This window comes from Pongo abelii, chromosome 4, assembly GCF_028885655.2.
Source record: "Pongo abelii isolate AG06213 chromosome 4, NHGRI_mPonAbe1-v2.0_pri, whole genome shotgun sequence".
Classification (NCBI taxonomy): domain Eukaryota; kingdom Metazoa; phylum Chordata; class Mammalia; order Primates; family Hominidae; genus Pongo; species Pongo abelii.
Window position 1 is genome coordinate 64,893,213 of NC_071989.2, and position 27,338 is coordinate 64,920,550.

A 27,338-nucleotide genomic window follows, 5' to 3' on the forward strand; every position below is an offset into this window, starting at 1 on the left:
CCCCCTTCTCTACTAAAACAAAACTTAGCTGGGCATGGTGGTGCGTGCCTGTAGTCCCAGCTACTCAGGAGGCTAGGGCAGGAGAATCACTTGAATCCGGCAGGCAGAGGTTGCAGTAAGTCGAGATCACACCACTGCACTCCAGCCTGGTGACAGAGCGAGACTCCGTCTCAAAACAAAAAAACAAAAAAAAACTGTTTAATAAAATGATAATCATGAAATGAGATGCTGTGTGGAAGTTAAAGACTGAGATATAATATGTACAAATCCCTATTAAAACAATATGCTTTTTCTTATGGAATAGTTGATTTGGTCTGAAGGATAAAGTTAGCTCAATATATAATTTTTTACTCTTGAAGTTTTTTCTTTTTTTTTTTTTTTCTTTTTTGAGACAGAGTCTTACTCTGTCACCCAGGTTGGAGTGCAGTGGTGTAATCTCGGCTCACTGCAACTGTTGCCTCCAGAGTTCAAGCCATTCTCCTGCCTCAGTCTCCCTAGTAGCTGGATTACAGGCACCTGCCACCACACCTGGCTAATTTTTGTATTTTTAGTAGAGATGGGGTTTCACCTTTGCCAGGCTGGTCTCAAACTCCTGACCTCAGGTGATCTGCCCACCTCGGCCTCCCAAAGTGCTAGGATTACAGGCATGAGCCACTGCGCCCGACCTTAAAGTTTTTTCAAAGTATAAATCCGTCAGTGTCATATAAAAGTTAAAATGCTCTCCAGACTAGTAAATCAATGAAGCTTGCTCAATGTATTTGGAAGATTCTAAGTTATTATTATTAGTCTGAGAGAATTCAGAGTGACATTCCCCCCACTCCTGCTGATTCTTGGATTCTTCAATATAGAAAGAGTTTATTAAACTCTTTTATTATTAAAAGTTATTATTAAAGAGTTTATTAAACTCTTTATTAAAGACTAGCTAAACCAAATCTACAAATATTCACAGCCTATATGAAGGAGGATTTCAAGACCTGTGGACATACAAGATAAGAAAATTAGAGTTCACACAGAAAAAATGTTACATCTCATTAGCTTTTGAATCTAATGCAGTCATAGTACCTAAAAGTGGCACAACAGATTACTTGTTACCTAAAAACTAGAAAGGTAATATATAGAAAGGAGTTAACAGGCCTGATTGTTCATCAAAAATTCATCAGTAAACGAAACTGAAAATCTTACTTAAAAGGCTGTTCCTTGGCTAGTGTATATTAGTTAGGATTCTCCATAGAGACAGACCAAAAGGAAGGAGGGAGGAGAGAGATGGATGGATGGATGGATGGATGGGTGGATGGATGGATGGATGGATGGATGAGAAGGAACTAATTAGGGGAATTGGCTCGTGAGATTATGGAGCCTGAGAACGTCCTATGATAGGCTGTCTGCAAGCTAAGAACCAGGGAAACCAGTAGTAGTGTTCAATTCAAGTCCAAAGGAACCAGTAAAGTTTTTTTTTTTTTCTTAATACTTTAAGTTCTAGGGGACATGTGCACAACGTGCAAGTTTGTTACATAGGTATACATGTGCCATGTTGGTGTGCTGCACCCATCAACTCATCATTTACATTAGGTATTTCTCCTAATGCTATCCCTTCCCCTGTCCCCCACCTTCCAACAGGCCCTGGTATGTGATACTCCCCTCCTTGTGTCCATGTGTTCTCATTGTTCAACTCCCACTTATGAGTGAGAACATACAGTGTTTGGTTTTCTGTCCTTGTGATAGTTTGCTGAGAATGATGAGAACCAGGGAAGTTGATGGTGTAACTCTCAGTTCAAGGCCAAAGACCTGAGAACCTCTTGGTGGGGCGGAGTCAGGGGGTGGGGGATTGCTGTTACAAGTCCTAGAGTCCAAAGGCCAGAGAATCTGGAGTTCTGATGTCCAAGGACAAGAGAAGAAGGGTGTCCCAGCTCCAGAAGAGAGAGAAAATTTGCCTTTCCTCTGCCTTTTTGTTCTATCTGGCCCCTAGCCTATTGGATGGTGCCTGCCCACATTGGATGAGGGTCCATCTTCTTACTCTGTCCACTGATACAAATGCCAGTCTCTTCTAAAACACCTTCACAGACATACCCAAAAATAATGGTTTATCAGCTACCTGGGTATCCCTTAATCTGGTCAAATTGACACCACAAATTAACCATCACAGCTAGCATCTGAAAACTTGGATTTGGGACGGGTTCCCACCATCCTAATTGGTAAGAGCGACTCATTGTGCGTAAACCATTTGTGCATTGTGATTTTTGCTGAATATTTGCTTTCCTTCTGGGAGTCTGGAATTTGGTATGTGCCAGGCAGAAGGTGAGTACATTATTAGCCCCTAATAAAAACCCTGGGTACTGAGTCTCTAATGAGCTTCTGAGTCTCTAATACTCTTCTCTGGTAGAGTTTACGTGTGTTGTCACAGCTCATTGCTGGGAGAACTAAGCACATCCTGTGTGACTGCAGTAGAAGACACTTGGAAACTTGTGCCTGGTTTTCTCTGGGTTTTGCCTATGTGCCTTTTCTTCTGCTGATAGTACTCCCTATTTTTTCACTAATAAATCATAACCATGAGTATGACTATATTCCGAGTCTGGTGAGTCTTCCTAGCAATTATTGAACTGGGAATGGTCTTGGGAACATCCCCTCAACACAGGTTCTTTTAGAAAATACATTCCTTTGCTGATTAGGAAAGAAATATAACAGTTTAAACAAAATGTAGTAATATATAATAGTCTCATCTACGTAAAATCATCTTGAATACTACAGAAACTAAAAATATACAAGATTCTATTTAATTGTTTCAAGTATTTGTAAGAAGGGAATTTAAAGTTTTTTAGAACTTGTTCTCTTTGAAGACAAGCAACAAAAATAAAGATGTGCACAGCCTTGCATCTTGACCGATTATCACTTACGAATTTCTTTAATAGGTGGTTACAAAGGTTTAAATGAAGAAGTAATAACAGACTCTGGAAAGAGTAAGTTTTCCTTAAACAAGGTGTTTGATTTTTGTAGTGGGAGTTCTTTTACCCTTCAATTTTAAAAAACATGTATCTCTTTTTTATTTGATCCTCTTCAAGATTCTTGGAAGTCAGAAGCAGAAGGAGGAGAAAGTAGTGATACTCAAGGTATATTAACATTTGTGTGACTCACATAGAAGTTATGTTGTGTTTTAATAAAAATGCTTAACTATTTTACTTAAAAACAAAGTTATCTTTAAAAAATTTGAACAGTGAAAACTTTAAAGGTAAGCAATGGGAAGTTCCATAGTATTTAAAATTTGATCTTGTCTATTTTTGTCTATTTTCTCTTATATTTTATTTTAGTCTCTGTAACGTACATTATGTTTTTAATTTAAATTCCAAGGACCAAAAGTGACCTACATACCCCCTCCTCCACCTGAGGATGAGGACTCCATCTTTGCACATTATCAGACAGGCATAAACTTTGACAAATACGACACTATTCTTGTGGAAGTGTCTGGACATGATGCACCACCAGCAATTCTGGTCAGTGTATTAATTGTTTCTGTATTAGCTATGTAGCAAACTTTGCTTTTAAAATACATTATATAGTTTGTAAAGCTGATATCAACACACAGATTTCACCTTTCGTATATAAGGTCTTAGGTTGGAAGTTTAGAATGATATCTTACCATCTACAATAGAATTAATTGCTATGTCAAAACAGAGTAATAGATTTCATCCCCACTCCCCATACCAGGATGAGAATTTTATTTAAACTTATTTAAAAAAATACTTTTCCTAGTGATTCAAGATGTTTCCCCAAGATTGTGAGAAAGTGTGTCTTAGGGCAGTGATTTTTCTGAGAGGGGGAGCCCTCTGTCTCCTATTGATAATTATACTTAGAACAAGCCATTACTGAGCAGAATTCTTCATATCTCATAGGTTTTAAGGGGGCAGGAAAAATGTTTTTAAAACCACCATTTGTGGAGAATACTTCCTGATTCTGTCAAATCATATTATAATATACAGGCTTTGAATATTTACTTCTGAGTGGAGGCATGTTACTAAAGTCACTTTAGTATATAAAGTAGAATTAACAGAACTTGGAAAGTAGCTTGAATGAAATATGCTTATAAATGATCTGCATATGATATATAGAATGTAATCACTGCTTTTTTTTAAATTTTCAGACTTTTGAAGAAGCTAATCTCTGTCAGACACTGAATAACAACATTGCTAAAGCTGGTTATACTAAGCTTACTCCTGTGCAAAAATACAGTATTCCTATCATACTTGCAGGACGAGATTTGATGGCTTGTGCTCAAACAGGGTCTGGGAAGACTGTAAGTCTTTCCCCACATGTCCAAACTGTTAGGTTTTTTGAGCTTTGGTTCTTCCTTAGTAACTTGGTTTCTTCTTTTGAGTAGAAGGTTTGTAGATGGTTTCAGTTACCTGTCATAAGTATTGATGGTTTTGCTTCTGATTTTTATTAGGATTTGTGTACTTCTGAAGAAAGAATTCTGAACTATTTCTAGGGTAGTGTTGCTGTCCATAGATTTTTAATCTTTTCTGTGTGCAGCTCTTTCTGAAACATGGTGGTATCTTAAAGTGACTGAAAGTCAAAGCAGAGATTATAAAACAGTGAGAGAGGGAGAAAGCAATTTCTGTATTATAGCTGGTACACTCTTGAAGTCAAAAGATAAAGAATGAGAAACAGTTACACGCATTGTGCATGATTCCTTAGTATTCAGTGACCTTAGGTTATGCTAATTATAAAAGAAGTCTGATGAAACCAGTTGGTTTTAGGACTAATCTGGGAGATTTGTGTGTTAATTACGACTCCATGAGATGAGACTCTTATTTCTATGATCATAGAGTCCATGAGGTTATACCATTTTAGTCTTAATCAGCCTTCATAGTAGAATTGTAGGGAAAAATAGGTATTGTATAGCAGCTGATGAGAGTGTTAAACATGGTTTTGGAGGTGGGTTTTAGCAAGTATCTTATTTGCTTAAATGAGAAAACTGTAGCACAAAATTTCTGTTGCCAGATGTAACTTCAATAAGGGTAATGTGTTCAGTAATACAGATGATGATTTCTAAGTTTTTACTGTGGGCCACTTTTGTCATCCATTCTGAATGATAATTTTATGACCTCAAAAGGACTAACTTAGAGTAATTGTTCACTGTAATGATTTGCAGCAATTACATCTATTACATTCCTCTATAAATATGCTAATGTTGTTGATCTGTTTAGAATTCCTGGGTATGCTTTTAAAAATACACTGAAAAAATTTGATAGGGTACATTAATTTTACCAAATTTTATATTGTATAATAAGAGCATAAAGACCTAAATGTTAAGAACACCTTGAAATGAAAGTTGTTTTCATTTCTCATCTTAAATTTACCAGTAAGATGGAAGTAGAGTCTAAAGGCTATAAGGACATGAGGATTAGCTTTCCATAGGGATAAAAGTGTTGTGCTATAAGTTTGTAAACTAAGCAACTTAACTTCTAGGCGGCTTTTCTCCTACCAATTTTGGCTCATATGATGCGTGATGGAATAACTGCCAGTCGTTTTAAAGAGTTGCAGGAACCAGAGTGTATTATTGTAGCACCAACTCGAGAATTGGTCAACCAGATTTATTTGGAAGCCAGAAAATTTTCTTTTGGGTAAGTACATCAGAATGCTACTCACAAAATAGTCTTTTCTTTAGAGATTTTTTCCCCTCACTTTTGGAAGAACTCAGTAATAATGCACTCATGTAATTTTTAGCATTACTTAAAGTATTTTTTTATTATCTTGTTTATGGAATCCTTTTTATTTTTAAAAAGAAACACGCTTATTAAAAATTAGGTTAATAGGTTGGACTTGGTGGCTCATGACTATAATCCCAATGCTTTGTGAGGCCCAGGCAGGCAGACTGCTTGAGGCCAGGAGTTCGAGACCAGCCAGGGTAACATGGTGAGACCCCATCTCTACAAAAAATAAAATAACTAGCCAGCACGTGGTGATGCACACCTGTTGTCCTAGGAGCTTAGGAGGTTGAGGCAGGAGGATTGTTTGAGTCCAGGAGTTTGAGGCTGCAGTGAACTGTGATTGCACCACCACACTCAGAGCGAGACCCTGTCTCTAAAAAAGTAAAATTTTAATTTAAAAAACAGATAATACTAGAAGTAGAAAATAGTGAACATACTGGTATTATTTCTTGGTAGTTTTTAATGTATATTTAAAAATGAACTCAGGGTATTCTAATAATTTCCTATTATTTTACATAAAACTTTATAACACAGAAAATGCGTATTGCGTAATAAAAACTGATTTTTAATGACTTTTAAATTGCCCATGTGTATACATTTTATTTCTCTATTCTGAGGTATTTAGGTTCTTTCTAACGTGGGGCTATTGTAAACAAAATTGCAATGTACATCTTGCTACATAGTTTTTCTGTTTTGGCCGGATATGATGTCTTACACCTGTAATCCTAGCACTTTGGGAGGCCAAGATGGGCAGACGGCTTGAGCCCAGGAGTTCAAGACCAGCCTGGAAAACATGGTGAAAACCCATCTCTACAAAAAATAACAAAAACTAGCTAGGTGTAGTGGTGCACCCTTGTAGTCCCAGCTACTCGGGAGCCTGAGAGATTACCTGAGCCTGGGAGGTGGAGGCTGCAGTGAGCTGTGATTGCGCCACTGCACTCCAGCCTAGATGACAGTGAGACCTTGACTTAAAAAAAAAAAAAAAGTTTTCTATTGTAAGTATTTTCTTAGAATAGAGTTTTATCAATTTTAATGTTAAAGAGCAGGAACTTATTTTAAAGCTTGCAATTAATGTATATTTGTGCCTGCAGTGTATCAGGAGTCCAATTTCAGTATACCCTTTGCCAACATTTAGTTATTGCTGCCTAACAAACTCCCTTAAAACATAGTTGCTTTCAACAATAAACATTTACTGTCTCACCATTTTGGGGGCTTAGGAATTGGGGAACAGCTTGGCTTAGCTGAGTCCTTCTGAGTTAAGAGTTTCTTATGAGATTGTAAACCAATCCTGGTTTTATTGTCAACCAGACAAGACTGTCAGCCAGACAAGATGTCAAGCCAGTCATCTGAGGGCTTCACTGGATCTCTCCATAGGGATGCATGATTAAATGGCACTGGCTTCCCCTAGATTGAGTGATCAGTAAGAACAAAGAGGAGGCTGTAATAGCTTTTATGAAATAGTCCCAGAAGTCACACATTGTCCTTCTGCCACATTCTCTTTGTAAGAAGCAAGTCACTAAGTTTGACCCCACTCAGGAGTGGCTATATTATAATTTATTGGAACTAGTGCAAAATTAAAAGTGCAGGGTCCTTTGTTGTAAAATTATTACAAATGTCAAGGCAACGACAACAGAGCATTAAGTGAAACACAGGATTCTTCTGAACTTGGGACTCTGTGACTGGACAGGTTGCACACTCATGAGGCCAGCCTTGCCCACACTGAAGTGGGAAGGTAGAATCCATATTTGAAGGAAGGAATATATTGAAGAATTTGTATATGTATGTTAAAACCACCACAGGTGATTTTATTTTTTTCCATGCTTGAAATCACTTTAATATCAAACCTGATAGATCTTTTGGAAAAACATGTAGATTGCTTATTTCAGTGTTTCTATCTTGCTAATCCTCATGTACCATGTTGCTTTCAGGCTTTTAAATCAAGTAAAAGATCTCAGAAATCACCACTAAATAACTTATCCATGTAATGAAATACCACCTGTTCCCCCAAAAGTATTGTAATTAAAAAAAAAAATCAAGTAAAATATCACATTTTTTTTTTTTTTTTTTTTTTTTAGATGGAGACTCGCTGTGTTGCCCAGGCTGGAGTAGAGTGGCGGGATCTTGGCTCACTGCAACCTCTGCCTCCTGGGTTCAGGCGATTCTCCTGCCTCAGCCACCTGAGTAGCTGGGATTATAGGCGCGTGCTACCATGCCTGGCCAATTTTTTGCATTTTTAGTAGAGACTGGATTTTACCATGTTGGCCAGGCTGGTCTCAAACTCCTGACCTCAGGTGATTTGCCCGCCTTGGCCTCCCAAAGTGCTGGGATTACAGGCGTGAGCCACTGCACCCAGCCAGAATTTAATATTTTTTTTAGATAGTTGAATGTTTGTTTTTTTTCTTTTTGGATTTTGTTTTATATCTTGTTAGAAACAGATGCCTAATTTTTAAGTAACTAGAAAATAACATTTAGTTTTCTTGTTAATAGGACTTGTGTAAGAGCTGTTGTTATATATGGGGGAACCCAGCTGGGGCATTCAATTCGACAAATAGTACAAGGCTGTAATATATTATGTGCTACTCCTGGAAGACTGATGGATATCATAGGCAAAGAAAAGGTACGCCTTATAGGAATAATGAAGTTGTGAGATTGATACTTTTTGTTTGGTATGGGAAAAGGAAAGAATGAGGTAAAGACATGTATTTACTAGAGCACTATTTATGTGTTAGCCTCCGTCACATTCTTTGAATGCATTCTTATATATTCTCAAGATAATCGCAGGGAATAGTGTTTTCTAATTTATACTTGGGAAAACGAACTCAATGAGATTATGTAATTTATTTTAAAAATCACTGAGTTAGTTCTAGTAAGTATAGACCTAATGTTACAATCTGGGTCTGATTCCAGAATCCATATTCTATGTCCCACTACGCTGGGAGAAAAATGTGGTTAATAACTTTTTATCTGGTTTCATACATGTCTTGGCGAAATAGTTTTTCTCCTGTAAGAAACCCTTTGTGGCATAAATAATTCTGTCTCCTGTGTAACATGGGAATGATATTAACCAGGATTGTTAATTTTCTAAATCTTTAAAAAGATTTTAGGGCCATGTACTTATTTAGGAATTCATATACTATATTTTTACATCTCTAAATCAGTACTTTCAGTTCACCTTAATGAACCAGATTTGCTTTTTAAAAACTCTTTAAAGGGTCCTTCTGAGTTAAGGGTCTTTTTCATCCCTCTGGGTTAGTCAAAAAAATGTTATTTCTGCATAAACACACCTTTCTTAGTATACTTAGTAAAAGGACCCAGAGATATCTACCTTACTTTCTTGCTAAACATCTTCATAGTGGTACCAAAATCACTTTGCAAGTGTGTTCTTCTGTTTATAGTAAAAGATGTTCATGCAAAGGTAAGAGGTTCCTGATTGTTCCCGAGTGATTAGAGAATGGAGACTTTACTAAGGATTTAAAGAGGTTAGAAAAAATTTTACCAGTTAGAAGATATTTGAATATGTCATGCTGTTAGGATATTTTCTTCCTTACATTAGAGTCTAACTTTATCAAATACTATAATCTAGATCTGTATTGTCCAATACAGTAACCACTAGCCACATGTAACAATTTAAATTTAAGAATGATAAAATAAAAAATTCAGTTCCAAGTCACAGTAGCCACATTTCAAGTGCTTAATAGCTAGCTACCTTTGGCTAATGACTAACATGTTAAACAGTGCAGATAAGCCTGGTGCAGTGGCTCACGCCTATAATCCCAGCACTTTGGGAAGCCAAGGCAGGCATATCACAAGGTCAGGAGATAGAGACCATCCTGGTTAACACGGTGAAACCCCGTCTCTACTAAAAATACAAAAAAAAAAAAAAAAAAAATTAGCCGGGCATGGTGGCATATGCCTGTAGCCCCAGCTACTTGGGAGGCTGAGGCAGGAGAATCACTTGAACCCAGGAGGCAGAGGTTGCAGTGAGCTGAGCTTGTGCCACTGCACTCTAGCCTGGGCAACAGAGCAAGACTCCATCTCAAAAAAAAAAAAAAAAAAAAAAGTGCAGTTAATAGAACTTTTAAGTAATTGCAGAAAGTTTTATTGCACAGTGTTGATCTAGACATTTGGTTTCTTTTAGACTTAATTTTAAAAATGCTTTATAACAGAAAATTGAACTGAAATATACAGTAATATTATCTAAGCATAACAATTCTCATTTTATACACTGATTTCTAGTCTTTGTTCTTAACAGTATTTTAACAGTTGGAATTGTAGAGAATAGTTTAATATAAACTAATATGCATTTTCTGTTTTACCTTTGAAAATATCCTTAAAGATTGGTCTCAAACAGATCAAATACTTAGTTTTGGATGAAGCTGATCGCATGTTGGATATGGGTTTTGGTCCAGAAATGAAGAAGTTAATTTCTTGCCCAGGAATGCCATCAAAGGAACAGCGCCAAACCCTAATGTTCAGTGCAACTTTTCCAGAGGAAATTCAAAGGTTAAGTTTTTTTCTTAAAAATAATTTGATTATATACATACTTTTATCAAAGTGGAAGCACTGTGAATATCCTATTTTTAGAGATTTGTCTTTAAGATTTTAATATAGGTAGTTTAAAAAGTAGATGTATTTCTAAAACGTTTACCACATTTTCCATTGTTTCTTACCTTTATTCCTGGCTTTGTGTTAACATTACATTTTATTTAAAAAGTGTGTGTGTGTGTGTGTGTGTGTGTTGTTGTTGTTGCATAGAATCCAGCTAGGGTTTAATAAGTGCTTACTAAATTAAGTTATTTTTATTATTATGCCTTCTTTTCAAACCTAAATCTATAGGATTTGGGAGAACTGAGGCTTTGGTAGAAAATTCATATACCAATTATTGGCAGATATTTGAGGATCATGTTATATACCACGTGGTCTAGTGAATTCAGAGATTAGGGTGACACATCCCTACTGGAATGGTGACTCTTTTTCCTGCCAGCCCCATGTCTCAAGGAGCCAGAAGTGCCCAGGCAACAGCAGAAGCTTATACAGATGGTCCTATGGTTCAACATAAGATTTTATGATTTTTTGACTTTATAATGGTTTATCATAGGTATTAATTACATTTTTGACTTAAGATATTTTGGACTTACAATAGGTTTATTGGGATGTTAACCCTGTTGTAAGTTGGGAACCATCTGTAATTCAGCAGGACTCTTGCTATTTTCTCTAGTGGAACTGTGTTCTCTTTGGGAACCAAGACCTCAAAACCTGTAGAACATAAAGTTGGAGGACAAGAAGGAATGGGAAGCATAGATTTCCCAAGTGGGTCATTGAGAGTGATGGTAGGTGGGCCAGTATTGCTTGCTCTCCTGGATTCCCAGACTCATGCACCATATAGGGATATTTGATTTGAGGAATTACCGTGTCGTGTTGGATAATGCCCTGTCTTCATAAAGAGTTGCCTCCAAACTCGCCCTTGAACTGTTTTTTCTGCAGACAGTTCAAATGTTCTCTCAGGTTGGCAGCTTCTGAGTGGTGCAGTATATATTACCTGTGAATCCTATGGTTATGGGCCTGTCCCAACACCTCTTTTGCTTTAAAGTTGGTCCCCTGGTTTGATAGAATGTTACATGGGAATGGGATCCTGTGCTAGTATATCAAACATTCCCAAGCCCTTGAATAGTGGTGCTGGCTATTGATTTATTTTTTATATGGTAAATCTTTGTGTAAAGTTAGGAAGAGTTCTTTATTGGGGGAAAATAGAACTCATAAGACAGCATTAGGTCAATTGGCAGGATATTTTTCTTTCTTGGTGGTACATAAAACAATCATTTCTTAACAATTGAATAGTATTTTCTTTCTTTTTTTTTTTTTTGAGATGAAGTCTTGCTCTTGCTCTTGTCCCCCAGGCTGGAGTGCAATGGCGCGATCTCGGCTCACTGCAACCTCCATCTCCCGGGTTCAAGCAATTCTCCTGCCTCAGCCTCCCAGGTAGCTGGGGTTACAGGCGCCTGCCACCATGCCTGGTTAATTTTTTTTTTTTTTTTGTATTTTTAGTAGAGACGGGGTTTCACCATGTTGGCCAGGCTGGTCTTGAACTCCTGACCTCAGGTGATCTGCCCACCTCAGCCTCCCAGAGTGCTGGGATTACAGGCATGAGCCACCGCACCTGGCCCTATATAGTATTTTCAATTGGAGATGGGGTATTTGCATTCCCACCATTTGCTTTGGTAACTATCTAATTAGCAGCCTGACTCTTTTTAGATTCACCCTGAAATGGGAAAGTATTTGCATGTTGGCCACCCAAAATGGCAAACATGTACTATTGTCAGTCAGTAATATTTGTTGAGGATCTTTTGTGAATCATATTTGATTATAAGCTCTGGGGATATATGTTAAACAAAATAAGCTCCTATCTGACCTTGAGTTGTTTACATTCTTTGCTTCCTGACTCTTCCTCAGTTGCTTCATTGTCTGTTCTTAAATGTTACCAGTTGCCCATCATTCTGTGCAAAGTCCTTTTCTTAATGTACATATTCCCTGAGTTACGGTATATCCGTTCCCTTGGCTTCTACTTATACCTGTAACTCTCCCAAATTTCTTCCCTGTATTCCTGATCTCTCTCTGTAGCCCCAGACTTTTTTTTTTTTCTTGAGACACAGTTTCGCTCTTGTTGCCCAGGCTAGCGTACAATGGCACGATCTCGGCTCACCGCAACCTCCGCCTCCAGGAGTCAAGCGATTCTCCTGCCTCAGCCTCCTGAGTGGCTGGGATTACAGGCATGTACCACCATGCCCAGCTAATTTTGTATTTTTAGTAGAGATGGGGTTTCTCCATGCTGGTCAGGCTGGTCTTGAACTCCTGACCTCAGGTGATCCGTCTGCCTCAGCCTCCCAAAGTGCTGGGATTGTAAGTGTGAGCCACCGCACCCGCCCCAGACTTTTAAATTTAACTTCTTGGGGTGTTTGTTCTCTCAGATGAATGACTAGTAACTCACGTTCATGGCCAAAATAGAACGTAATTTTTCTTCAACTCCCTTTTTCCAGTTTTCTTTATTCTGGTTATTGGCATCATGATCTTTTGAAGCCAGAATTGTTTGAATCGTGGTGATTCTTCTCTCACAGTCTTTTAACTCCACTTTTAAAAATACTCAACTTGGGCCAGGCGCGGTAGCTCATGCCTATAATCCCAACACTTTGGGAGGTTAAAGAGAGAGGAGCATTTGAGCCTGGAAGTTCAGGCCCAGCCTGGGCAACATAGTGAGACCCTGTCTCTACAAAAATAATTTTAAAAATTAGCTGGGTGTGGTGACACACACCTGTAGGTCCAGCTACTCAGGAGGCTAAAGTGGGAGGATCTCTTGAGCCCAGGAAGTTGAGGCTGCAGTGAGCCATGATTGTGCCCCTATACTCTGGCCTGGGCAACAGAGTAAGACCGTGTGTCAGTACAACGTGGCAGTGATGCTACGGTTCTCCAGAAGGACAGAACCAATAATATATATGTAGATATAAAAGGAAGTTTATTAGGGAAAATTGGCTCACACAATCACAAAGTGAAGTCCCATGATAGGCTGTCTGCAAGCTGGAGAAGAGAGAAGCCAGTAGTGGCTCAGTCCAAGTCTGAAAGCCTCAAAACCAAGGAAGCTGGTAGATTCTCCCAGGAAGCCGCTGGTACAAGTCCCAGAGTCCAAAGTCCAAAGAACCTGGAGTATGATGACCAAGGGCAGGAGGAGCAGAAGCAAGCATCCAGCATGGGAAGAAGAAAGAGAGCCAGAAGACTCAGCAGGCAAAGTTATCCCACCTTCTTCTGCCTGCGTTGTTGTAGCTATGCTGGTAGCCAACTGGATGGTGTCCACCCACATTGAGGGTGGGCCTTCTTCTCCCAGTCTGCCAACTGAAATGTCAGTCTCCTCTGGTAGCACCCTCAGAGACACATCCAGAAACAATGTTTCACTGGCCATCTAGGCATCCCTCAGTATAATCAAGTTGACACCAAATATTAACCATTATAGTAGTAATCTCTAAAATATTTCATATCTGTTAGCTTCTCTATTTCCCACCTTAATTTAGGTCCTTACCAATTTTGCCTTGCTCACTGGAAGTGGCTTTTTAACCTGTCTCCCTGCTTCTAGTGTCACTTCTGCCTTAGTGGCAATGCCAAAATAAAGTCTGATTCTTTTAGACATTTATTTAAAATAAACCTTCCCATATCTTTCCATCTTCATAGACTGATTTTTAAACTCTTTAACACATGACAATCTCAGGCTCACCTGCTACTTTCTTACCTGGAGTCGTGTGTTTCTAGTCTACTAGAGCTATTTCCTCTTGGCTGAGAAAGCTGAATTTTACTTTCCTCATTATTTGTGCTTGTTTCTTCTTTCCTTCTGCTTAGAATGCCTTTCCACAATCATTAGTGTTCCACATTCTTGCCTACTGCTTCCCTAGATCAAGCTTCAAACTTGAAGACTTTTCTTTTTTTTTTTTTCTTCTGTTTCTTTTTTTTGGAGACAAGGTCTCACTCTTCTCACCCAGGCTGGAGTTCAGAGGCACAATCATGGTTCACTGCCACCTTGACCTCCCTGGCTCAAGTGATCCTAGGCCCACCTCAGCCTCCTGGGTAGCTGGAACTACAGGCGTGCGCATACGCACCTGGCTAATTTTTTATTTTTTGTAGAGATGGGGTTTCACCATGTTGGCCAGAATGGTCTCAAACTCCTGGGCTCTAGTGATCCACACGCCTTGGCCTTCCAAAGTGCTAGAATTATAGGCATGAGCCACTGTGCCCCGCCTCAAACTTGAGGATTTTTCTAAATAGACATCATTTCATCCATTTCCTGCCAGTGTATCTTGTGAAAGAAACTGTTAGGTCACTTTACATTTCTTGGAACATAGTATTCAGTAAACATTAACAGTTCTAACACTAAATTGTAATTTTTTTAAATATATCTTTCCTACTTGATGTGAGGATCTCATAGGCTAACACCATCATGTTCATCTTTGTATTCCCAGTACCTTGTACACATGACACAAAACACTCAGTAGTTTTCGTGAATGAAAAGGGTGATGGATAATCATCTGAAGAATTTCAGATGATTTCAAGATTTGTGCCTGGGTGAGAGAGTGACTCTAAAAGAAGGCATAAAAAAAGCTTTTCTTTTATGGTAAGAGATCAAGTAAGGAGAAAGAAGAAGCAGTGATTTATTAAGATTGTGGATATGCTGAATTTGAGCTATTTTCATGAAGGAGTCAGCTGGTAAATAAGGGACTGCTACATAGGAGGGAGAGGCATTGAAGAGAGATTTGGGCCTCCCCATTTATCCCTAAAAATTCATCTTTCTCATTAGCAACTTTGTCCACTCCCCCATGTTTCTATGTGATCTAAAGCAAGACTTCTCAGTTGCATGCTGATAGTGAGTTAACTGTGTGTCAAGATACTGATACCCTTAACCTTTGGGGTAGGCACACCTATCCTGATTCCGCTATGTCCCTGGGCCTTTCATCTCGTCTCACTTGTTTTGCCCAATTGTGCTATGCAAATACTACTTTCTATGTGTGTCATGACAGAGAGAGCACTGACCTAAGATCTGGTTTGCTTGAAATCCTTCATTTGAAGTAGAGTAATAGGTAATATTTTCAGAAAACAACTAATAATAGCATACATAAAAGCAATGAGTGGAGAACAGAATTTGTGTCTTAGGCTTACATTTCAGGTTTTACTAAAAAATAATTTCTGCTTATTGCAGTTTATTTCTTTTAGTTCGTGCTTCTTTTTAAATGTTATACACATATTTTATATAGTTTTGCGTGGATAGCAAATCCACTTGTAATTACCATATTCATACTTTGACAAACTTTTTCTCTAGTAGTTATGTATTTTGCAAAATCCTAATATTTTATACTGATCTTTCAAAATAGTACTTGGGTGATATAAGTAACCAGCCATCTTATGGCTGTTATAATCTGCTGTCTGATTAATATTGAGACAACACCTACAGGAATTCAGTGGATATTATGGATACTGATGAAGAAGAGGATAAGTTAAAGAATAATCTTTTGTTTTTCAAGGTTGGCTGCAGAGTTTTTAAAGTCAAATTATCTGTTTGTTGCTGTTGGACAAGTGGGTGGAGCATGTAGAGATGTTCAGCAGACCGTTCTCCAAGTTGGCCAGTTCTCAAAAAGAGAAAAGCTTGTTGAAATTCTACGAAACATAGGTATCTTATGTTGATACATTTTTTTGTCATGATTTTGATTTTTTTAATGAATAATTTTAAAAAATCACTAAAGAATTGTTTGGTCTGACTTTTAATAAGTTTGTTTTAAGTCTCTCTCCCTCTAAAGCTCTTTTATAAAAAATTTTATGATTCAGTTTTCTGGGTAAATTATATACAAAGACGGTCCTTTCTCCACCATTAAGTTTGAAAATAGGAAGGATTTGAGACTTCATTTTAACTATTCCACCAGAAGTATATCTATTTTTTGTTTTAGGAAAGTAGAAAGGCTTAGTAGTGACACATATTTACATCACACTATTACTCCATCAAAAGCAGATTGTTTTTCTGTTTCTGGTTCCTAGCTCTTGCTTCTTAAGGCCTCCCAAATTCATAGATTTGAATAATTTTTTTAGCTAAAAGGGGCTTAAGATCTAGTTCTCTTCCTTCACAATATCTGTGGGAAATTTTTTTTCTCCTCTACTCCCCCAATCAATTTTTATTTTTATTATTTTTTTAGAGACAAGATCTCACTTTGTTGCTCAGCCTGAAATAATTGTGTAGTCATAGCTTACGGCAGCCTCAAACTCCTGGCCTCAAGCGATCCTCCCACCTCAGCTTCCCAAGTAGCTAGGAGTATAGGCATGCGCTACCATGCCTAGCTAATTCTATTATTTTTTGTAGAGATAGGGGTCTCACTGTTGACCAGGCTGGCCTTGAACTGTTGGCCTCGATCCTCCCACCTTGTCCTTCTAAAGTGCTGAGGTTACAGCCATGAGCCACTGTACTCACCCCAATTTTACTTTTTATTATTTTTAATTTTTTGAGACAGGGCATTGCTTTATTGCCAAGGCTGGAGTGCAGTAGCATGACCATGGCTCACTGCAGCCTCACGCTCCCAGGCTCAAGCAGTTCTCCCACGTCAGTCTCCTGAGTAGCGGGGACTACAGGGGTGCACCACCATGCCCAGCCAGTTTTTTAGTTTTTGTAGAGATGGGGTTTTTACCATGTTGCCCAGGCTGGTCTTGAACTCCTGGGCTCAAGTGATCCACTCACATTGGTCTCTCAAAGTGCTGGGATTACAGGTGTGAGCCACCATTCCTGGCCCAATTTTTATTTTTGAAGTCATGTTTTTTTAGTTTGGTTGTTTAGCCTTATTTTGAGACTGGAAACAAAAATTTTAAATATGTTCATTTTAATACCTTCTCATTACCTCACAGGCTAGGTCTACTTATATGTTACACTTTCCCCATTCACACCCTCCATTTTAGTACTTGTGTTTCAGCTTGAATGTCAGTGTTGAGACGGAGAAATGCGAAGGTGGTTCATCAGTTATTTTCCAATAATGAGCAAAAAAAAAAAAAATGGAAAGATGACTTAAAAAGCCCTTAAAACCAAATACTCATCTTGAGTTTGAGAAATTTTATTGGTTGCCTTCATCAAATGTTTCATAATATACACTAATAGCATATAAAAATAATAATAGCTATGGGCCACATACTGTTCTAATTATTGCACGTGTGTTAGTTCATTTAATTCCCAAAACAACCTTATGAAGTAGATTTTGTCATTATCCCCATTTTAGGGATGAAGAAACAAATATAGGGAGGTCAAATAACTTGTCCACCATAAGTTGATGCTGCTAATGCAGAAGAGATGAGCACTATATGGTTTTGCTGAAGTTAGAACATATTTCTAATATAGTCACCTTAAGATTTTTTTTTTTTTTTTTTTTGAGATGGAGTCTTGCTCTGTCACCCAGGCTGGAGTGCAGTGGCACAATCTCGGCTCACTGCAACCTCCGCCTCCCGGGTTCATGCCACTCTCCTGCCTCAGCCTCTCGAGTAGCTGGGACTGGAGGCACATGCCACCACACCTGGCTAATTTTTTTGTATTTTTAGTAGAGACAGGGTTTCACCGTGTTGGCCAGGATGGTCTTGATCTCCTGACCTTGTGATCTGCCCGCCTCGGCCTCCCACAGGGCTGGGATTACAGGCATGAGCCACTGTGCCCGGCCAAGATTTTTTTTATATATGAGCTTGTGAGATAAAGTTTATTTTGCAAGTAATCCAAAAGGAGAGAGTTTTTCAGAAGAGCTGGTTTGCCCTTGAGAAAAGGTCAATGTATTATATATGAGCACTATTGATATACTTCTGTATTATTTAAGCTGTGAAATATTTTTTTGGTTTAGTGTTCATAGTTGATACCTTTTTAACCTTGCATGTAATATCCATCCAGTATATCCTCAAATTATACAAATTTTGTTCATATAATTTATCTCCTTTTCTACTCTTTCACTTAATTGTGCTATTTTTTTCCTTTTGCCTTTAAATATATAGGTTTATTTCAGAGTAGTATAGCCAGACTGCCTTTTTCATAATTTTAATTTTAAGTCAACAGAGATCCAAGAGTTTACTGAGCTCTTTGGTTACCAAAGGAACCAGTAAGATGTTACAGCTAGTCAAAAGGAGAATTTAAAAAATACATGTATATTTAGGCCAAGCTTGTCCAACCCACAGCTCACAGGCCACATGCATCCCAGGATAGCTTTGAATGTGGCTCAACGCAAATTCGTAACCTTTCTTAAAACATGATGAGATTTTTTTTGTTTTGTTTTGTTTTTTTGCAATTAAAAAAAACATTTTTTTAAAGCTTATCAGCTATCAGTAGTGTTACCGTATTTCATGTGTGGCCCAAGACAATTCTAATGTGGCCCAAGGAAGCCAAAAGATTGGACACTCCTGGTTTAGGCAATTAAGAATGCTAAAATTAATTTAGAGAGAGATGTAAAACTGGTCATTATTCAAATGCAATAATCAATTACATTTCAGGGGAAAACTTTATTTGCATTTTTACTGAGAATCATTGGCATTGATATCCATTGCAACAGTTATGAAAAAGAATATAGAAGGCACAAAGAGTGTGCTGGACAGTAATCTTTTTTGCTTACTTCAGATTCTTCCATAATTTTTTCTGACAGCCTGTATCTACCTCATGACCATAATAATCTCAGAGATAGTCTTGATGACAAGAAGTTTGGTCTTATGTTTGGCTTGCTTATTGGCATGGGTGCAGCAAGATTGTTCATTAACAATAAATAGGCCTCCTTCAGTTTGCCGAACGGTATTGACTTACTAAAGTCACAAAATTAACTTTTGTCTGGAAGTTTTCATAAGGAATATCAGATTGAACTTTAAAAATCCTTTATTATTTGCTATCTAAGGGATAGGAAACTAAGTCTTAGAAACTCTCTCTACTAGGTTTCACCTGCAGTACCTATAAATTGGAGTGAATCTCACTCTACTAAAGGTCCCCCATATTTCCTGTGGTTCCTGTCCTGTCAGGAAGTGTATGACCTTCCTTAAAATCTCCAAGGCTGGGCCATGTAAGCCAAGCACCAGGTCAGCTTATATGGGAGGTCTTCTTAGGCATTGGTTCCATAAGGAAAGCCAACCTTTGTTGCTTAAAAAAAAGTATCTGGTCCTACCTACCATGCCGTTTTCAAATATGAAATCCAGGTGAGATGTTAGTTGCACAGGTAACTTGTCCACTTATATCTTGGTTAAAGGAGGCAGACAGGTTCTTATTTAACTGTTGCAGATAACTACCATAAAAAGTAAGGAGACTTAGTTAAGAAATCTGAATTTGGGTTGGGATGGGGTGTCAGTGAGATGCGAGATCAGATATGATTTTAGAATGTTTGATTTTAGTTTACAAAAGCAGAGTCTACTAAAATGTGTAGATGACAGCTAGCTTAAGAGGAAAAAAGGCTTCTTCATATATCCAGAAAATAGAATATTAAAATAATATTAACAGTATTGCAAACAAATGACCACAGAGAGATTTTCTCCATAAGCTCATTCAGTCCTTATGTAATTCTTATTTCATTGTATATGTTAGGGATCAGCTTGCATGATTCTGTCTCTAGAAGGACTAGTCCTGGAAATCTCACTAAGTCCAGTGATAGGGTCTAAAAGTTGTCAAAGCAGTCAACTTTAGAACCTTCTACCCAAGACTCTATTCTTTGAAGTATTAATAGTTCTTCACAAGGCTTGGAGTCTGTCCTTTAGGACATAGACTCTGATCTATAGCTTACAGCACAGCCTTTGGGCAAGCATCTAAAGAAAACAAAAGCTGTCTGAAGATGACAGATTTAATGATCATGGTAAATTTGTTACCGGTAATTGTTAAATATCGAGGGTCTGAGGAAGGTTCATGATAAGAATAATGCTACTGATAAATTTTTTTCTATGACATGCAAAATAAAGGTAATAAAGCCATTCAAAAAATACTAGGCAAAAAATCTGATTAAGCTTATTTTCTTTTTTTTTTTTTTTTTTTTTTACAGTAAACCCGTTTTTTATTATATACTTTAAGTTCTAGGGTACATGTGCACAACGTGCAGGTTTGTTACATATGTATACATGTGCCATGTTGATGTGCTGCACCCATTAACTCGTCATTTACATTAGGTATATCTCCTAATGCCATCCCTCCCCCCTCCCCCCACCCCACGACAGGCCCAGGTGTGTGATGTTCCCCTTCCTGTGTCCAAGTGTTCTCATTGTTCAATTCCCACCTATGAGTGAGAACATGCAGTGTTTGGTTTTTTGTCCTTGCAATAGTTTGCTGAGAATGATGGTTTCCACCTTCATCCATGTCCCTACAAAGGACATGAACTCATCATTTTTATGGCTGCATAGTATTCCATGGTGTATATGTGTCACATTTTCTTAATCCAGTCTATCATTGATGGACATTTGGGTTGGTTCCAAGTCTTTGCTGTTGTGAATAGTGCCGCAATAAACATACGTGTGTATGTGTCTTTATAGCAGCATGATTTATAATCCTTTGGGTATATACCCAGTAATGGGATGGCTGGGTCAAATGGTATTTCTAGTTCTAGATCCTTGAGGAATCTCCACAGTGTCTTCCACAATGGTTGAACTAGTTTACATTCCCACCAACAGTGTAAACGTGTTCCTATTTCTCCACATCCTCTCCAGCGCCTGTTGTTTCCTGACTTTTTAATGATCGCCATTCTAACGCATTGTGGTTTTGATTTACATTTCTCTGATGGCCAGTGATGATGAGCATTTTTTCATGTGTCTGTTGGCTGCATAAATATCTTCTTTTGAGAAGTGTCTGTTCACATCCTTTGCCCACTTGTTGATGGGGTTGTTTGCTTTTTTTTCTTGTAAATTTGTTGGAGTTCATTGTAGATTCTGGATATTAGCCCTTTGTCAGATGAGTAGATTGCAAAAATTTTCTCCCATTCTGTAGGTTGCCTGTTCACTCTGATGGTAGTTTCTTTTGCCGTGCAGAAGCTCTTTAGTTTAATTAGATCTCATTTGTCAATTTTGGCTTTTGTTGCCATTGCTTTTGGTATTTTAGATATGAAGTCCTTGCCCATGCCTATGTCCCGAATGGTATTGCCTAGGTTTTCTTCTAGGGTTTTTATGGTTTTAGGTCTGACATTTAAGTCTTTAATCCATCTTGAATTGATTTTTGTATAAGGTGGAAGGAAGGGATCCAGTTTCAGCTTTCTACATATGGCTAGCCAGTTTTCCCAGCACCATTTATTAAATAGGGAATCCTTTCCCCATTGCTTGTTTTTGTCAGGTTTGTCAAAGATCAGATGGTTGTAGATATGCGGCATTATTTCGGAGGGCTCTGTTCTGTTCCGTTGGTCTATATCTCTGTTTTGGTACCAGCACCATGCTATTTTGGTTACTGTAGCCTTGTAGTATAGTTTAAAGTCAGGTAGTGTGATGCCTCCAGCTTTGTTCTTTTGGCTTAGGATTGACTTGGCGACGCGGGCTCTTTTTTGGTTCCATGTGAACTTTAAAGTAGTTTTTTCCAGTTCTGTGAAGAAAGTCATTGGTAGCTTGATGGGGATGGCACTGAATCTATAAATTACCTTGGGCAGTATGGCCATTTTCATGATATTGATTCTTCTACCCATGAGCATGGAATGTTCTTCCATTTGTTTGTATCCTCTTTTATTTCATTGAGCAGTGGTTTGTAGTTCTCCTTGAAGAGGTCCTTCACGTCCCTTGTAAGTTGGATTCCTAGGTATTTTATTCTCTTTGAAGCAATTGTGAATGGGAGTTCACTCACGATTTGGCTGTCTGTTTGTCTGTTATTGGTGTATAAGAATGGTTGTGATTTTTGCACATTGATTTTGTATCCTGAGACTTTGCTGAAGTTGCCTATCAGCTTAAGGAGATTTTGGGCTGAGACGATGGGGTTTTCTAGATATGCAATCATGTCATCTGCAAACAGAGACAATTTGACTTCCTCTTTTCCTAATTGAATACCCTTTATTTCCTTCTCCTGCTGGATTGCCCTGGCCAGAACTTCCAACACTATGTTGAATAGGAGTTGTGAGAGAGGGCATCCCTGTCTTGTGCCAGTTTTCAAAGGGAATGCTTCCAGTTTTTGCCCATTCAGTATGATATTGGCTGTGGGTTTGTCATAGATAGATCTTATTATTTTGAGATACGTCCCATCAATACCTAATTTATTGAGAGTTTTTAGCATGAAGTGTTGTTGAATTTTGTCAAAGGCCTTTTCTGCATCTGTTGAGATAATCATATATCGTTGGTTCTGTTTATATGAGAAAATCATTGTCGTTGGTTCTGTTTATATGCTAGATTACGTTTATTGATTTATGTATGTTGAATCAGCCTTGCATCCCAGGGATGAAGCCCACTTGATCATGGTGGATAAGCTTCTTGATGTGCTGCTGGATTCGGTTTGCCAGTATTTTATTGAGGATTTTTGCAACGATGTTCATCAGGGATATTGGTCTAAAATTCTCTTTTTTTGTTGTGTCTCTGCCAGGCTTTGGTATCAGGATGATGCTGGCCTCATAAAATGAGTTAGGGAGGATTCCCTCTTTTTCTGTTGATTGGAATAGTGTCAGAAGGAATGGTACCAGTTCCTCCTTGTACCTCCGGTGGAATTCGGCTGTGAATCCATCTGGTCCTGGACTTTTTTTGGTTGGCAAGCTATTAATTATTGCCTCAATTTCAGCTCCTGTTATTGGTCTATTAAGAGATTCAACTTCTTCCTGGTTTAGTCTTGGGAGGGTGTATGTGTCCAGGAATTTATCCATTTCTTCTAGATTTTCTAGTTTATTTGCGTAGAGGTGTTTATAGTATTCTCTGATGGTAGTTTGTATTTCTGTGGGATCGGTGGTGATATCCCCTTTATCATATTTTATTGCGTCTGTTTGATTCTTCTCTCTTCTTTATTAGTCTTGCTAGTGGTCTATCAATTTTGTTGATCTTTTCAAAAAACCACTTCCTGGATTCATTGATTTTTTTGAAGGGTTTTTTGTGTCTCTTATTTCCTTCAGTTCTGCTCTGATCTTAGTTATTTCTTACCTTCTGCTAGCTTTTGAATGTGTTTGCTCTTGCTTCTCTAGTTCTTTTAATTGTGATGTTAGGGTGTCAATTTTAGATCTTTCCTGCTTTCTCTTGTGGGCATGTAGTGCTATAAATTTCCCTCTACACACTGCTTTGAATGTGTCCCAGAAATTCTGGTATGGTGTGTCTTTGTTCTCGTTGGTGTCAAAGAACATCTTTATTTCTGCCTTCATTTCGTTATGTACCCAGTAGTCATTCAGGAACAGATTGTTCAGTTTCCATGTAGTTGAGCGGTTTTGAGTGAGTTTCTTAATCCTGAGTTCTAGTTTGATTGCACTGTGGTCTGAGAGACAGTTTGTTATAATTTCTGTTCTTTTACATTTGCTGAGGAGTGCTTTACTTCCAACTATGTGGTCAATTTTGGAATAAGTGCGGTGTGGTGCTGAGAAGACTGTATATTCTGTTGATTTGGGGTGGAGAGTTCTATAGTTGTCTATTAGGTCCGCTTGGTGCAGAGCTGAGTTCAATTCCTGGATATCCTTGTTAACTTTCTGTCTCATTGATCTGTCTAATGCTGACAGTGGGGTGTTAAAGTCTCCCATTATTATTGTGTGAGAGTCTAAGTCTCTTTGTAGGTCTCTAAGGACTTGCTTTATGAATCTGGGTGCTCCTGTATTGGGTGCATATATATTTAGGATAGTTAGCTCTTCTTGTTGTATTGATCCTTTTACCATTATGTAATGGCCTTCTTTGTCTCTTTTGATCTTTGTTGGTTTAAAGTCTGTTTTATCAGAGACTAGGATTGCAACCCCTGCCTTTTTTTGTTTTCCATTTTCTTGGTAGATCTTCCTCCATCCCATTATTTTGAGTCTGTGTGTGTCTCTGCACGTGAGATGGGTCTCCTGAATACAGCACACTGATGGGTCTTGACTCTTTATCCAGTTTGCCAGTCTGTATCTTTTAATTGGAGCATTTAGCCCATTTACATTTAAGGTTAATATTGTTATGTGTGAATTTGATCCTGTCATTATGATGTTAGCTGGTTATTTTGCTCGTTAGTTGATGCAGTTTCTTCCTAGCCTCGACGGTCTTTATAGTTTGGCATGTTTTTGCAGTGGCTGGTACCAGTTGTTCCTTTCCACGTTTAGTGCTTCCTTCAGGAGCTCTTTTAGGGCAGGCCTGGTAGTGACAGAATCTCTCAGCATTTGCTTATCTGTAAAGGATTTTATTTCTCCTTCACTTATGAAGCTTAGTTTGGCTGGATATGAAATTCTGGGTTGCAAATTCTTTTCTTTAAGAATGTTGAATATTGGCACCCACTCTCTTTTGGCTTGTAGAGTTTCTGCCGAGAGATCAACTGTTAGTCTGATGGGCTTCCCTTTGTGGGTAACCTGACCTTTCTCTCTGGCTGCCCTTAACATTTTTTCCTTCATTTCAACTTTGGTGAATCTGACAATTATGTATCTTGGAGTTGCTCTTCTTGAGGAGTATCTTTGTGACGTTCTCTATTTCCTGAATCTGAATGTTGTCCTGCCTTGCTAGATTGGGGAAGTTCTCCTGGATAATATCCTGCAGAGTGTTTTCCAACTTGGTTCCATTCTCCCTGTCACTTTCAGGTACACCAATCAGATGTAGATTTGGTCTTTTCACATAGTGCCATATTTCTTGGAGGCTTTGTTCATTTCTTTTTATTCTTTTTTCTCTAAACTTCTCTTCTCACTTCATTTCATTCATTTCATGTTCCATCACTGATACCCTTTCTTCCAGTTGATTGAATCGGCTACTGAGGCTTGTGCATTCATCACGTAGTTCTCGTGCCTTGGTTTTCAGCTCCACCAGGTCCTTTAAGGACTTCTCTGCATTCATTATTCTAGTTAGCCATTCGTCTAATTTTTTTTCAAGGTTTTTAACTTCTTTGCCATGGCTTTGAACTTCCTCCTTTAGCTCGGAGTAGTTTGATCATCTGAAGCCTTCTTCTCTCAACTCGTCAAAGTCATTCTCCATCCAGCTTTGTTCCATTGCTGGTGAGGAGCTGCATTCCTCTGGACGAGGAGAGGCACTCTGATTTTTAGAGTTTCTAGTATTTCTGCTCTGTTTTTTCCCCATCTTTGTGGTTTTATCTACCTTTGGTCTTTGATGATGGTGACGTACAGATGGAGTTTTGGTGTGGATGTCCTTTCTGTTTGTTAGTTTTCCTTCTAACAGTCAGGACCCTCAGCTGCAGGTCTGTTGGAGTTTGCTGGAGGTCCACTCCAGACCTTGTTTGCCTGGGTGTCAGCAGTGGAGGCTGCAGAACAGCGGATATTGGTGAACAGCAGATATTGCCGCCTGATCGTTCCTCTGGAAGTTTTGTCTCAGAGGAGTACCCCGCCGTGTGAGGTGTCAGTCTGCCCCTACTGGGGGTGCCTCCCAGTTAGGCTGCTCGGGGGTCAGGGACCCACTTGAGGAGGCAGTCTGTCCGTTCTCAGATGTCCAGCTGTGTGCTGGGAGAACCACTACTCTTTTCAAGGCTGTCAGACAGGGGCATTTAAGTCTGCAGAAGATTCTGCTGCCTTTTGTTTGGCTGTGCCCTGCCCCCAGAGGTGAAGTCTACAGAGGCAGGCAGGCCTCCTTGAGCTGTGGTGGGCTCCACCCAGTTCAAGCTGCTGGGCTGCTTTGTTTACCTACTCAAGCTTCGGCAATAGCAGGCGCCCCTCCCCCAGCATCACTGCTGCCTTGCAGTTTGATCTGAGACTGCTGTGCTGGCAATGAGCGAGGCTCCGTGGGTGTTGGACCCTCTGAGCCAGGCGTGGGATATAATCTCCTGGTGTACCCTTTGCTAAGACCGTTGGAAAAGTGCAGTATTAGGGTGGGAGTGACCCAGTTTTCCAGGTGCCATCTGTCACCCCTTTCTTTGACTAGGAAAGGGAATTCCCTGACCCCTTGCGCTTCTCAGGTGAGGCGATGCCTGGCCCTGCTTCAGCTCACGCTCGGTGCGCTGCATCCTCAGTCCTGCACCCACTTTCCGACACTCCCCAGTGAGATGAACCCGGTACCTCAGTTGGAAATGCAGAAATCACCTGTCTCCTGCGTCGCTCATGCTGGGAGCAGTAGACTGGAGTTGTTCCTATTTGGCCATCTTGGCTCCACCCCTGATTAAGCTTATTTTCAAAGAAGAAACCTGATTTATGAAAATGGGCAGATACAGTTTTTCATATCAAGAATATAAAGTAAATAGATTTAGTAGTATAATTATGAAAATTGTTTTTACCTCGCCGACCTCTTTAGAGGATCTTGGAGACTCTGGGAAAGACTTTCTTTGTCATAAAGTGTCAGTTTGTTCCAGAACATTGAAAAAGCACAATGAAAGACAAAATGGGAACTGAGTTCACCTGTAGATGTAGAATAGGGTCCAGACATTTATATTTTTACAGAATGCCATGTGTAAGTCTGATGTACATCCCTAGTGAAGAACCACTGAAGAAGATGCTAGATTCAAGTTATGGAGAAGTAAGGTTATAGACGTTTTAAAAAGTGAAATTATGACTGGCAACAGTGTACTGTTGCATCAGGCAGCATACCTTCAGGACTTTGATAAATATAGGGAAACTCTATAGAATTACTTTATAGAATTTTGAGCAGTGTTTCTCCTGAGGGTAAAAATATACTTTGGATGGTGAGAGAATTTACAAATCATGAGGGACTCCCATAAAGCATACACACACACACACAAAAAATAGAGGCCGAGTATCCCTTATCCAAAATGCTTGAGACCAGAAGTGCTTCAGATTTTTTTTTTTCTTTTTTTGGACACCGAGTTTCGCTCTGTCACCTAGGCTAGAGGTGACTGCATGATCTCGGCTCACTGCAGCCTCCACCTCCTGGGTTCAAGCGATTCTCCTGCCTCAGCCTCCCCAGTAGCTGGGATTTCAGGTGCCCGCCACCATGCCTGGCTAATTTTTGTATTTTTAGTAGAGATGAGGTTTTACCATGTTGGCCAGGCTGGTCTAGAACTCCTGACCTCAGGTGATCCGCCCGCCTTGGCCTCCCAAAGTGCTGGAATTACAGGTATGAGCCACCATGCCTGGC

At 39.0% G+C, this 27,338-nt stretch overlaps 1 protein-coding gene across 14 annotated transcripts in view; it reads left to right on the forward strand.

The window, feature by feature from the left end:
* DDX4 (DEAD-box helicase 4) overlaps positions 1–27,338 on the forward strand; it is a 133,519-nt gene that overhangs the window by 99,817 nt on the left and 6,364 nt on the right. For 11 of the 14 annotated variants that reach the window (XM_054555564.2, XM_054555563.2, XM_054555565.2 and 8 more), the window contains 8 exons: positions 2,907–2,954; positions 3,057–3,104; positions 3,343–3,485; positions 4,133–4,285; positions 5,461–5,615; positions 8,190–8,319; positions 10,039–10,205; positions 15,755–15,900. In XM_054555564.2, coding sequence (XP_054411539.1) covers positions 2,907–2,954; positions 3,057–3,104; positions 3,343–3,485; positions 4,133–4,285; positions 5,461–5,615; positions 8,190–8,319; positions 10,039–10,205; positions 15,755–15,900 — 990 coding nt within the window. The remainder of the gene's footprint in view (positions 1–2,906; positions 2,955–3,056; positions 3,105–3,342; positions 3,486–4,132; positions 4,286–5,460; positions 5,616–8,189; positions 8,320–10,038; positions 10,206–15,754; positions 15,901–27,338) is intronic. The other 3 variants (XM_054555568.1, XM_054555569.1, XM_054555571.1) reach the window with 1 other exon arrangement.